Raw genomic sequence first — 14,236 nt, forward strand, 5'->3', positions numbered from 1 at the left:
GATCATACATTTACCACCTATCCGGTGTATAGGTGATAAATATACTTGATGGGAAAATCCCAATATAGTATAGGTTTTTATGTACATGGTGATTCCATATAAGTGGGGGTTACTTCATGTTATATGTATTTAGAAATAAAAATGTTTTTTTTAATTTTTTTTTTATTCATTTACTAATGCGACAACAACCATGCCATTATGGGTTGGCAAGTGTGCACATTCCTACATATTTGTTATGGTTTAAACTATATTCAAGTTCTAGAAATGTTTAGTCACTCTTTTGCCTCCTGTTTCGTGACAAGAACTACCTCCACTAATAAACTTAAAGAGACTCTGTCACCACATTATAAGTGACCTATCTTCTACATAATCTGATCGGCGCTGTAATGTAGATAACAGTGGATTTTAGTTTTAAAAACGATCATTTTTGAGCAATTATGATCAATTTTAGATTTATGCTAATTAGTTTAATAGACAACTGGGCGTGTTTTTACTTTTTACCAACTGGGTGTTGTACAGAGGAGTGTATGACGCTGACCAATCAGTGACTAATCAGTGTCCTACACTTCTCATTGTTCCAGCCCAGCTTCTTTCATAGCACAATCACACTGCACCAATGGGCTGGAACAATGAGAAGTGTAGGACGCTGATTGGTCAGCGTCATACACTCCTCTGTACAACACCCAGTTGGTAAAAAGTAAAAACACGCCCAGTTGCCTATTAAACTAATTAGCATAAATCTAAAATTGCTCATAACTTGCTAAAAAATGATCGTTTTTCTAAATAGAAACCACTGTTATCTACATTACAGCGTGATCAGATTATGTAGGAGACAGGGCACTTATAATCTGGTGACAGAGTCTCTTTAACATGAGATCCCAAAAAAATCAAATCATTACTTTTATTTTGTAAGTAGATTCCCTCACCAAGCCCAAATAGTCAGTGTGCCTGAGTTACTACTCTGTTTCAGCCAATCTATGCTACACCATTATATTGTAGAAGTTCTGCTTGGTTTCTAGCCGATTACCAACCTGCAATTACAGTTTGCACCAAATCTGGTAAAGGGATTTTTCATAGCTGGAAATTGAAAAGGATTACCAAGCTGTTCCCGTCAACTACAATATGCATGGTTTACAGGCATACATGTTATAATGCTACTGTATGTAAAACAACATATAACTGGTAAGATAAACACTCAAGTACACTTTACTTTTTTTTTCTCCATGACTTTAAAAGTAGATACCTCATCACCCATCTGTGGAACAAGCGGACATCGCCTCGGCATAGTGTCTGTAATCCACACAGAAGGCAACCAGTCTTCCAGGGTCAAACCTTCATCAGTTAGGGCTGAGACTGGTAAATGCTGGTAAAGACAAGAGATCTAGATGAGTTTCACAATAGGGGTTTCTGATGGATGCATGCATGAAGTTTTAACAATTTTAACACTTGACAGAAAGGAATGTGTAGGTTCTGTCACCCTAGAGGACCCTACCAAAAACAAATAAATACCGGATTATGGTGTGTCATGGGACTGTAGCTGCCCCTACACAGATAAAGATTAAGTATATTGTTTCATACAAATGATACCCCATTAACATCCCAGACTGAACTGGCTATTTGGGGGGACACATTTTTACAGAAATGTAGGTAAAAACCCATAATACACATGCACAAAGTGGTTAAAGATTAGTTGTGAGAGGCAGATTATGCTAAAACATTTCACTTCAGGTGACCTTTTTAGTAGAACGCTTTTTAGTGTCAGTCATCATAAAAGATCACGTAAAAAAGATCATGTAAATCAATGGTTGAAATAGGCATTCAAGCCAATTGTTGTGTATAAGCGGCCGCTTATATCCACCTATTTTGCATTTGTTTTATTATACTGCCTTTGTTATATTATGCGAGATTCTAACATGTTCTTACATAATGATGTGCTCATGTTCAAGATAATATAAACGGACATAGCAAAAGTTCTGAGAAGTTGGAGAAAAACTGACATTTACCACATTTTGTGCTTTCTGTCGTCTGGACCATCATTGAATAGGAATATATTTCAGTGGATACACAATAATTAATCGTATTGATTTACAGTCTACAGTTTATTGTTTGGCGTCATTGCGGCACAACTTCACGGTGTGTTTGTTGAACTTTGTTTATTTAAAGGGTAACTAAAAAGGTTTAAAAAAAAACAAAAAACTTTTGAGGTTATAGTGACATGTCAGAAGTTTTGATTGATGGGGGTCCGAACACAGAGATCCCCACCGATTGCTACAACAAAGCGACTGAAGTGCTGGGGTGAGTGTTGTGCCGCTTAGTGTCTGATTGGCTTTCTTCGGAAAGCCGAATGAGCGGTGTAGAATCAGGACTACAGAAGCTGTATGCACTCTTATATAATTGTGGTTTGGGAGAGCGGAAACAATATTGAATAGACATTTGTTTGAACACATGACCAATCTTTAATAAATATAAAAACTCCTCAGTTGGTGAGACGCACACACCTACAGATTACCAAACTTACATTTTCTTAATTATCCTGCTAGAATAAGTGCCCATCGGGTGCAATTTTTAGTAAATACGCTGTTATTTCAAAACAGCTAGGAAACAGAAGTGCAGTTTGGCAAAACAGTAAGGCTTCTCTCACACATCCGCCAGGGCTCTATTCTGTAGTTTCGTCTGAGTTTTCAGTCAGAACGGAGCCTTGACTGAAACCATAGGTTTCTGTTTCAATCACCATTGATTTCAATGGTGACTGATTCGGTGCCAATGGTTTCCGTTTGTCTCAGTTGTACGAGGATTCCGACGTTTTGACGGAATGAATAGCGTAGTCGACTACGGTATTCATTCTATCAAAACAACGGAACCCTTGCACAACGGAGACAAATGGAAGCCATTGGCATCGGATCAGTCACCATTGAAATCAATGGTGATGGAAACTAAAACCTACGGTTTCCGTTTGTTTCAGTCAGGGTCCCGATCTGACAGGAAACTCAGATGGAACGTCAGAACGGGACCCTGACGCAGATGTGAACGAAGCCTTAGACTGCTGATGTAATAACGCAGTTGGGGGAGGAGGTCTACATTTGTGAACATATAAGGTACACAGGTAAGCTCAGAATTGGAGTCTTAACCCCTTCCTGACATGACATTTGCCGTATGAATACGTCATGGAAAGCTAGTGCTTCCCGCATTTTGCCGTATCCATACGAAAAATGGTGGATACCGGCTCAGAAGCTGAGCCGCTGCCATCATTGCCGGATGTCAGCGGTGTATTACAGCCATTAACCCCTTAAATGCAGCGGTCACATGCGATCGCTGCATTTAGGTTGTTTGCGGCCCATTGGAACCCCAGCAATGAAATTGCAGGGGTTCCGGTGGCTGCAATGGCAACCGGAGGCCTAATACTGGCCTCCCGGTATGCCTAGCACGGAAGCCTTCGAGGACCCGCCTGAAAGGCTTCCGTAGCCGACGGCAAGATGGTGCCGGCTCAGGAGCTGAGCCAGCATCATCAACGGTGGATGTCAGCTGTATGTTACAGCTAACATCCACCTGTAACGGCAGGAACCGGAGCTAGCTCAGATTCCTGCCATTAACCCCTTAGATGCAGTGCTCACTGCATCTTACAGGTTGCTACAAGATCGACAGCCCTGCCATACAATCAGGGCTAGCGACTGCTGCTATGGCAACAGGAGACCTAACAATTGGTTCCTGCTCTGCCATTACGGAAGCTGATTAGGCCCCGCCGGGAGGCAAAGCTTAATTGGCTTGTGGTCAGCAAATGACTGACAGATCTAATACATTGCACTACAAAAATCTGTCAGTTGTACATTCAAGTCCCCTAGTGGGACTTGAAAAAAAAGTGTCCAAAAAAGTTTTTAAAACATAATAAAAGTCTCAAGTAATAAAGCAATCTATCAAGACCGTTATTATTGAAAACAAACCTAATAAACCATACACATTTGGTATCGCGGCGTCTGTAACGGCCTGAACTATAAAAATATGTTATTTATTCCACGCGGTGAACGGCGTAAAAAACACCATACCAGAATTTCTGTTTTTTAGTTACGATGTAAAAATTAAACCGTTATGGTTCTCGCAACTTGGCGACAGAAAAAAATACATTCTTTTTACAAAAATAATTTTGCTGTGCAAAAACTTGTAAAACATAAAAAAGTGCTATAAAATTTGGTATCGCCGCAATCGTACTGACCGGCAGAATAAAATTGATTAGACAAGATGTCTCACAGGACAAATGCATATAAGAGGTGGAAAAAACACTCAACCACCCATATGAAAAATTAGAGATAAAGACTCTAACAATATATGATAAACCGGAGAAAAAGAGTCCATATATATCAAGGTATGAAACAACTAAATATCTTTATTGAAAAACAGGAATAAAATACATTAAATAACAGTCAGAGAATCCAAAAAATAGTCCTTACATGGATCACAAATGTATACATTGAGTCTATATATATATATATATTTTAGAAAACACTTGATGGTATACACAGTTACTATGACTCAATGTAACTTCCACATGGGGTGCATTAACATAGGGATGGTATAAAATATGAATAGTATAAAAAAGGTCAATGTGCCTAACTCTGAAGAAGTCTATGGTGGCTCAGAAGTAAGTAAATGATTGCCTAAAAAAATGGCAAAAAAAGCCAGAGGTAGATCCAGAGTATGCACTTACCCATGTATAGGAGGTGAAGTGTGACCCAGCAGTGTAGGATAGCGCCCCGACGCGCGTTTCGCCCGTAGCTTTCTCAAGGGGTGCAGATGTTATGATAGTGCCCTGTTTATATGGGGATCGTTAAAGTCATATGATCTCCCCTCTACCAATCAGGAGTCGATCTAAGCGGCGCCTGGCTATGACGGACATGGGTATCGCCGCCGGACCTCAGTGACCCACTGCGCATGCGCGAATCCCGGGACGCGTCACCAGGGAAACAGCGCAGGCGCAGAGAGCCATATTGAACGACCGGCCGACGAACACCAAGCCCTACCTATTTCATATAGGTCCCAACTAGTGCAAAAACTTGTAAAACATAAAAAAGTGCTATAAAATTTGGTATCGCCGCAATCGTACTGACCGGCAGAATAAAGTTAATATGTAGTTTATAACTCATGGTAAACACTGTATAAAAAAAAAACTATGCCAGTATTAGTTTTTTGGTCACCTTACCTCCCAAAAATAAGTGATCAAAAAAAATTGCATGTATCCCAAAATAAAAACTATAGCTCGTCCTGCAAAAAACAGCCCCCATACCACAACGTCTATGAAAAAATAAAATTAGTTAACGCTTCCATAAGTCAGGAAATAAAAAAAAGTGCAGGCCCGAGGGGAATATTTCTTCTGTTTCATGAGGCAAATTATCAAGGCCCTAAAATTAGGGTACCAGGAAGAGGAGGGCCCAAACATATCTTCTGGAAGCGAGGGTGTCCGTATTATACCAGGACAACACTTTCCCAGCAAAATTCCACAAACTGCAAAGGTGCGGAGTGTGGACCAAAAGGGGGATAAGAAAGGACACCATTTATCGATGCGACACCAGACTGTGCAGAAAGGATTGTGTCACAGCGCAATACAAATCTATGGATTATTTTACTGCTTTTTTTAACCCAATTATTATACCACCTGACTGTCACTTTTACATGGTACTCTTTCACTCCTGAGCCCTGTCAAGTGTCCAAGCAAAAGATTAGGGCCACATGTAGGGTGTTTCTAAAACCGGGAAGCACAGCATAATAATTAGAAAGCGGTCATGTTATGGTGGCACAAGCTGGGCACCACATATTGGCATATCTGTGGAAAAAAAAATCCCATTTTCACTCTGCAACATCGAGTGCACACTAATTTCTGCAAAACACCTGCGGGGTTAACATGCCCACTACACCCCTTGAATACCTTGAGGGGTGTAGTTTCCAAAATGTGGTCACTTCTGGGGGGGGTTAAACGATTTTTTTCCCACAGGGACTTTGCAAATGCGACATAGCGACCAGAAACCAATCCAGCAAAATCTGCACTCCAAAAGCCAAATGTAGCTCCTTCCATTCTGAGCCCTACTCTGTGCCCAAACAGCAGTTTATGACCACATATGGGGTATTTACGTACTCGGGACATATTGCTTTACAAATGCTGGGGTTCTTTTTTTCCTTTATTTGTTGATAAAATGAAAAATCTTGCGCTAAAGCTACAGCTTATTGAAGAAGAGATTGTTCTTACTTGCACTGCCCAATTTTAATAAATTCTACGTGGGGTCAAAATGCTCACTACACCACTAGATGAATTCTTCAGGGGGTGTAGCTTCCTAAATGAAGTCACTTTTTGGTTGTTTTCACTGATTTTGTCCCCTCAGGGGCTTTGCAAATGTTACATGGCCTCCGCAAACCATTCCTGCTAAATTTCTAGCACCAAAAGCCAAATGGCGCCCTTTCCCTTCTAAGCCCTGCTATGTGTCCAAACAGCAGTTTACGACCACATATGGGGCATCGTTTTACTCGGGAGACATTGCTTTACAAATGTTGCAGTGCTTTTTCGCTTTTACTCCTTGTGGAAACGAGAAACAATTAGCTAAACCAGCATTTTCTTTGAAAAAAACATTTAGATTTAAATTTTTACGGCCTACTTCCAATAATTTCTGCAATAAACCTGTGGGGTCAAAATGCTCACTATACCCCTAGATAATTTCCTTGAGGTGTGTAGTTTACCAAATGGGGTCACTTTTGGGGAGTTTCCTTTGTTTTGAGCCGCAAGAGCCATTCAAACCTGACAGGGTGCCTAAAATAGATTCTAATAAAAAGGAGGCCGAAAATCCTCTAGGTGCTCCTCTGCTTTAGTACATGACCACACTAGGGCCACATGTGGGATATTTCCTAAATCTGCAGAATCTGGACAATAAATATTGCGTTGCATTTCTCTGGTAAAACTTTGTGTTACCAAAATAAAAATGGATTAAAAATGAATTTCTGCAAAAAAAAAGATGAAATTTGTAAATTTCACCTCTACTTTGCTTTAAAGGGGTTGTCCAGGAAAAATGTTTTTTTCTAAAAAGTGTCCCCAAGCCTTGATTTGCCTTCCCTAATACCCCCTATTAACCTCCTAACCAGTTTCTGTTTGATCTCCATTGTCACTACTGCTCTGTTTGTTTACATCCCTTGCTTCTGGTCCTGGCTGTTTCCTGTCTTGTAACCCACCATACCCATGATCCCTTGCTGAATCTGAGGAGACAGCTTGCATTCCCCCCCACCCCACACCGCTTCCTCCAAAGCATCTCAGCTATTTGCATACTGCCCCTCTATATTCACAGGTCCGTCCCTGCTCTAATTCCAGGCAGCTGCCTCCCTGTACACGGTCCTACACACTAGAATCATCATTATCCTTTGTGCCTCCATCTATCCCTGATCTAAGTACAGGCAACCATCTCCCTCCCCCACCACATGCCTGATAAACGTTAGGCTGGATTCACACGAGCATGTTCGGTCTTTGAAGGACGGAACGTATTTCGGCCGCAAGTCCCGGACCGAACACATTGCAGGGAGCCGGGCTCCTAGCATCATAGTTATGTACGACGCTAGGAGTCCCTGCCTCTCTGCGGGACAATTGTCCTGTACTGTAATCATGTTTTCAGTACGGAGCTCATGGAGCGTATCACCGTCGGCACGCATGTGATCGCTGTGAAAGGCTATCACAGCGTTCACATGGCTGAGCTCCCTGCAGTCGGCGCGCAAGCACTGCTGGGAGGAGCAATGTAAATCGCTGTGACATGCTGTCACAGCGATCACATGACCGGTGACCTCACTGAGTGGTCTCCGGGTGAAAGCTCCGTGATATCAGCTGTCTCTAGACAGCTGTATCACAGAGCTCCTCACAGTCTGCACGTAAGCGCTGCTGTTAGAAACAATGTGATAGTTGTGACAGGTTGTCACAATGATCACATGACCGGAGACCACACTGAGTGGTCTCCGGTTAAAGTTCCATGATACAGCCGTCTAGAGACCGCTGTATCACTGAGTTAAATGCCGCTGGGGAGCGGCAAACCTGCTAACTCTGCAGGACGTTCTGGAATGGCCCTGCAGAGTTAATTGTGGACCACCCGGACGTGGCTAAACCGAAGAAACACGTGGTACAGTTATGTCATTTGTGACGTAACCATCCACTCTGATAACCGGAAACAGGAACTTAGCTATCGGAGCTAATGGACGAGTCTGCAGAGGAGGTGCCAATTTTGAATTAGCAAGCGGTCACGTAACTGAAGATCGGATACGCGACTACATTCATCAGATCCAACGTAAGTATATTGCAAAGTTACTTGTTTTACATTGTTTAGTTTACCTAAATGTGATTGTTTGCTTCCGGAAAACCCCTTTAATTCCTGTGAAACTTTTAAAGGATTAGACTTTCTGAATGCTGTTTTGAATACTTTGAGGGTGAAGTTTTTAAAATGTGGTGACTTATTGGGGGTTTCTAATATAGAAGTTCCTTAAAGCCGCTTCACAACTGAACTGGCCCCTGTAAAAATAGCCTTTTGAAATGTTCTTGAAAATGTGAGAAATTGCTGATAAAGTTCTAAGCCTTGTAACGTCCTAGAAAAATAAAAGGATGTTCAAAAAACGATGCCAATCTAAAGTAGACATATGGGGGATGTTAATTAGCAACTATTGTGTGTGGTATAATTGCCTGTCTTACAAGCAGATACATTTAAATTTAGAAAATGCTAATTTTCGTAATTTTTCGCTACATTTTGGCGTTTTTCACAATTAAATACTGAATGTATCAAGCAAATTTTGCCAGTAACATGAAGTCCAATGTGTCACGAGAAAATCTCAGAATCGCTTGGATAGGTAAAAGCATCCCGAACTTATTACCACATAAAGTGAAACATGTCAGATTTGAAAAATGAGGCTCTGTCAGGAAGGTCAAAAGTGGCCAAAGAGGGAAGGGGTTAAACATATGCCTTGTCTTATTTCTCAAACTATTGTCTTTAGATAGTTATTAGACATTTTACCTTTTTCTTCCTCTCTTTTGGTTTTGTTTTCGTTGGTGAGGCATCTTTTTCCTCAGTTCCCTTTTTCCTTTCTTTTTTACTTTGCTTCTGCTTGAACTTTTCACTGCCTTCTTCTTCAGAGCTGCTTTCTGCTTTTTTGTTTTTAAGCTTAGGTGTTTTCTTTGGCGGCTGCAAATTTATCCCTGCATCAGCGGTCCAGTCTGAATAATCACTTGAGTAGTCACTGAAAAGAAAAGTGATTCTATATCATAAGAGCACAGTTAATTAGCAGCTAAACTGTAAACTTTGGTTCAAGCATAGATTGGGACTGCAGCAACAATAAATAAATAATTATTGGATATCCATCAATGTGGTCAATTCATGTGGTCCAAAGATACACTTGCTTTGGCTTCTTTGGTGTGTTTCTGACATATGTTCTTAGGATTGGTGGGAGACCATATCAGACATTGATGGTAATTCTAATAAATATGCCATCATTGCTGGTGAGTAGTTGAAAACCCTTTAGAAGGTTTAATAGAAGTTTTCCCACCATAGTAAATATGCCATCACTTACTGATCATTGGATGTTTCCCTGCACAGCGATGCACCAGCCCCTTTTGTGCGGGAAAACACATTCCATGCACAGCAGGTGGCCGGGAGAGCCACTGTGTAGGAGAAAAGCTCAATCCTTTTTTTCCCTGGAACGCTAAGTGTCCCAGGGTTTCGCAACCCGACCGATCAAATTGTTATGGCATATCCTAGCGATATGCCATTATAATCTCCGATGATGATACCCCTCTCTGGCAGCTGCTTTTGGGCTAAACTAGGAAGTGATTTGATTTTTTTTTACTCATTATAAAATCCCTTTCTTCTTTAATCCATTGCAGGACATAGCACCATGGGTATAGGCCCTTGCCACTAGGAGGCTGACACTAGGTGGGATAGAGTCTTGGTTGCACCCAGGCAGGTCATATCCTTCCCACAGATACTGGATTAAGAAGAAAAAAAAAAAACCACAAATAACATGTCCATGATCCTGAAAGAAAAAACGCAAACAACCACCAGATCAAAAAGGTCCCATGCCTATAAAAACAGGACAGAACCTGTGTCCCCCAATAAATTCAATGAGTAAGGTATTTTCTAGGGAGTACAAAAATCCAATTCAACCAAACAGTAGGGGTATGGTCAGCACAGCAGAACTAAACCCCGAGGGAAAGACGGGTGCCAGCCTCCAGAAATCCAACTTGAAGATCCCCAAGATGCAAACAAAAACCAAGAAAAAGAGGCAGCACTACAAAATAGAAGTTTTTAAAAAAAATAAAAAATAAATAGATTTATTCCCTCATATGTGCAAAAAAGATGGTGCTATCTTTTTTGCAAATATGGGAGAATAAACCCGGTTTGTTTAAAAACTTCTATTTTGTAGTGCTGCCTCTTTTTCTTGGCTTTTGTTTGCATCTTGGAATCTGTATAGGATCTGAGTTGATCTGGTAGAACTTTGTCAAGATGAGCAACAAAGCCCTGGAGGCTTAGCGACTGAACCTTAGTGACTGAAGCGTGGTGCCTTACCGCCCAGGAGGCACCAACAGTACTTGTGGAATGAGCAGTGACCCGAAGGGGAGGAACCTTACAATTGGACAGATAGGATTCCGAAATCACAGACCGGATCCAACAAACCATGGTGGCCTTAAACGCAGCCAATCCCTTGTGTGGCCCTTCAGGAAGGAAAAAAAAAAGAAGGAGTATCGTATCACGGAAACTATTCCGTTGCAGCCAGATAAATGCAAACTGCTCTTACCACATTAAGAGTGAGGAGCCCGCTTCCTCAAATGAAAATGAAAGGGAAGAAAGGACTATCTCCTCATTGATGCGGAAGACCACTTTTGGGAGAAAAGACGGGACAGGACAGAATAGGACTTTATCCTTTTGCATAATTAAAAGAAGAGATTTCCAAGATGGAGCCACCAATTGCGGAACCCATCTGATGGACTTAACAGCCACATTGAAAGCAAATTTCCAGGGAAGCAGATGCATCGAAATTTAACACAAAGGTTCAAAAGGAGCCCCCAGGACCAAGTTAAGATCTCAAGGGTTAGTGGATGTCTAAAAGGGTAGAACAGCGTGAGTCACCCTTGCAGAAAATTCTTTACCTGAGAATGAAGAACCGGCATTTGCTGAAAAAGGTTAGACAAAGCAAAGAGCTGACCCTTAATAGAAGATAATTCAAGTCCCTGCTCAAGACCTGAATGAAAGGACGTCGGGATCCTAGGTGTAAAATATTCCATGGGACAGAAACTGCTTTGTTTACAGCAGTGTAAATAAACCTTCCATGCCCAGTGATATACCTTGGCAAATGAATGCTTCCTGGCCTTTTACATTCTTCGAATTACTGGTTCCGAGAGACCGCAGGCTCTCAAAACCACGGCTTCAACAGCCACAACGTTAAACGCAACAAAGGTAAAAGTGGGGTGTAATAGCTGAATTTCGGAAAGGAGATCAGGTCGTAGCAGAAAACACCAATGTGCGTCCACGAGTAGATTGGGATGGTCGGCGTACCGGGCCCTACGAGGTCAGTCTGATGCCAACAGGATTGAGGGAGCGCCCTTCGCTTTGATTCTCCTGAAGACTCAGGGAAATAGTAGAAGCGGAGGGAAGAAATAGAGAAGGGAAATCCCCTCCAAAAGGTGTGGACTGCGATGGCCTAGAGATCCCACGCCCTAGGCATTTAGGCTGGAACCTTGTTATGGAGACAAGACAAAAAAAATCCTCTTCCGGAGTGCCCTACTACTGGCAAATATGAGGGAAGGTTTTCAGGTGAAAAGGTCATTCCCAAATGAGAAAATCTGCGGCCCAATTGTCCACTCCCAAAGCTAGTACATGAGTCTCCGTTCAGTGGAAGACCCGAAAGGACTCCTAGTGCCGCCTGGAATCTGGTGCTGCCTTAATAGTTCAAGTCTCTGGACTCCAGACTATCTGGAGAATTGGAGTCCAATGGGAGCGGGCCAGGAAGATGGCCCTTAATTCCAAAAGGTTGATTTGCAAAGTTATCTCCTATGGTGACCTAGAGCTCTGTACTGTGCGTAGGCCAGAAACGGTTACCCTCCCGGATAGGCTGGTATCCGTCAAGATGACCAGTCATTAGAGGGGAAAGAAAGGACCGGCCCTGAAGAATGGCACGCAAAAATCCCACCAGATCAACTCTTACAAACCCAGGAGGGTACAAGAATTAACCTGTCTAGTGTGCCCTAAAACATGTTTCAGCTCTTGAAAACCGCTTTCTGGAGAGGTCTTGTGTGGAATTGCGCCAAGTGAACGGGCTCCAAGGTCTATACCATCTTGGCTAGCACCCACATACAGAAGCAGATGAGTGTTTTTGCTAAAAAAAAAAAACAACAAAAGCCTCTGGCTCAAATGGCCTTGACCTTGTCCAATGGAGGATGAACTTTGTTATCCTAGTGTTAAAAATCATTCCCAGAAACTCTATGTTCTAAACTGGAATGAAGAAGGACATCTCTCTGTTGATGGTCCAAACAAATCTCTTCAACATGTCAAGGCTGATATTGAGGTGGGAAAGGTTGTCCTCTGATGAGGGGACCTTAACCAAGATGTCATCCAGATAAGGGATGATAGCGACACCCCTGGAGGGAAAGGTACTCCATGAAAGAGTCGCCAGGACTTGGTGAAGGTCCTTGGAGTCATGGCAATACCGAAAGGGAAGGGTACGATATAGAAATTCTGAGAACCGACAGTGAAACTGAGGAGATAATGGTGGGCTCTTGCAAAAGGAAAACATTTTTTAAACTCATCCTCCTAAGTCCTCAGGATGATATCTTCCACTAATCTCTCACATATAGTGGTGTTACTGGCACTCCACCTGCGGATGCAGAAATTATGTTAGGCGACCGACAGTGAGGGAAGCACCTGCAAGGGATTGACTAGGCTGGCAGTGCAGGCTGACAAACCACCTGAAGCGTTGGAGAAAAAAAGAGAGAAAACTAAAATAAAAAATAGCAGCAGACTTGAGAATTAGGTCATGTCTGCCTCCTATGGACACTCGGCTAAAATGGATTAAGCCATTGTCTGTGGGAAGCGTATCGCCTGCCTGGCTTGAGCCAAAACTCTCTCCTACCTAGTGTAAGCCTCCTAGTGGTAAGGACCCATGATGTGGTGTCCCCTAATGATATTAACAAGAAATACCCATAATCACCAGTTAAATTCAGTGCCCACGGTCCCCACCCTCTGCAGCAAGAAGTGTCGTGTCAACATGTAAATGCTGCAGCCAATCACAGCCGTAGTAATCCCGTGTTGTACATACCGATATCCCCGTTGCAGCTGATTACGTAAACAAATACCGGTGGACAGGACTTTTGTCACTGGAGTGGAAAGGGAGTTAAATATGGAATATGATTTTTTTTCTTTTTAGCTCCTTTAAAGCGTACCTGACTTTTCAGAATAAGCTGTCATGTGTGTACATGAGGAATAACACTATTTCTGACAATTATTTGACTTGTAGATGGAATTTTTATTTATTTTTTTAGCAGTTTTCTTCTCTGCATGCTCGCTCTCTCTAATTCTCTCCATAGACTTTTCCCACTAAACATTCATCACCTATCCAATGCACATCCTTGGAAGTGTCCAAAAATCAAGGAAGGAAGGAAAAGGCAGCACTCCAGATTTTCATAAGATAATATGGATGTTGATGTTTCAGCTCAGTCAATGGAGCCTTTCTCAAGCATTGAATAAGTGTACAGACTGGGCAAATAAACCCTCAACAAAAAAATCAGCAATGATTACAAATAATCAGAGAAAAGAGCATACAAAAATACTAATATATAAGCTGCATTATGTATCAGTGCGTATTCTATAATTATGTTAACACAAATATTGAACAAACAGAATTCAAAAAGGTACAAAAATAAGTCTAATGTGCATAGTGCTATAATGATCTCCAATAGTGTCTCAGGTGTAGCATAATAGCCAATTACAGACTCCCTAGCATAGATACCTATATAGCAACATAGTTGTATTAGCAACAGATATAACTGCAGCGTTAACTGCGCACGTCAAGAAGTAGAATGCAGACAAAAGACCATGTCCACATCACTAGAAACAGAGCGCAACCAGCGCATGCCCACAATGAAACGGTGTTTAACAGCAACCATCTTACTAAAGGAACGACATGACGCCATCTTTTCGCAACTGCAACACAAGTATGTGGCCTACTTGTTAACTTTAATGTACTG

General features: G+C 41.8%; 1 protein-coding gene across 4 annotated transcripts in view; it reads right to left on the reverse strand.

The window, feature by feature from the left end:
• The window catches only part of PHIP (PHIP subunit of CUL4-Ring ligase complex), a 199,317-nt gene that overhangs the window by 73,908 nt on the left and 111,173 nt on the right, over positions 1–14,236 (reverse strand). For all 4 annotated transcript variants that reach the window (XM_075862053.1, XM_075862052.1, XM_075862051.1 and 1 more), the window contains exons 23-24: positions 9,015–9,237; positions 1,244–1,363 (exon numbers count right to left, since the gene is read on the reverse strand). In XM_075862053.1, coding sequence (XP_075718168.1) covers positions 1,244–1,363; positions 9,015–9,237 — 343 coding nt within the window. The remainder of the gene's footprint in view (positions 1–1,243; positions 1,364–9,014; positions 9,238–14,236) is intronic.

Source organism: Rhinoderma darwinii, chromosome 4 (assembly GCF_050947455.1).
Source record: "Rhinoderma darwinii isolate aRhiDar2 chromosome 4, aRhiDar2.hap1, whole genome shotgun sequence".
NCBI classification, from domain to species: Eukaryota; Metazoa; Chordata; class Amphibia; order Anura; family Rhinodermatidae; genus Rhinoderma; species Rhinoderma darwinii.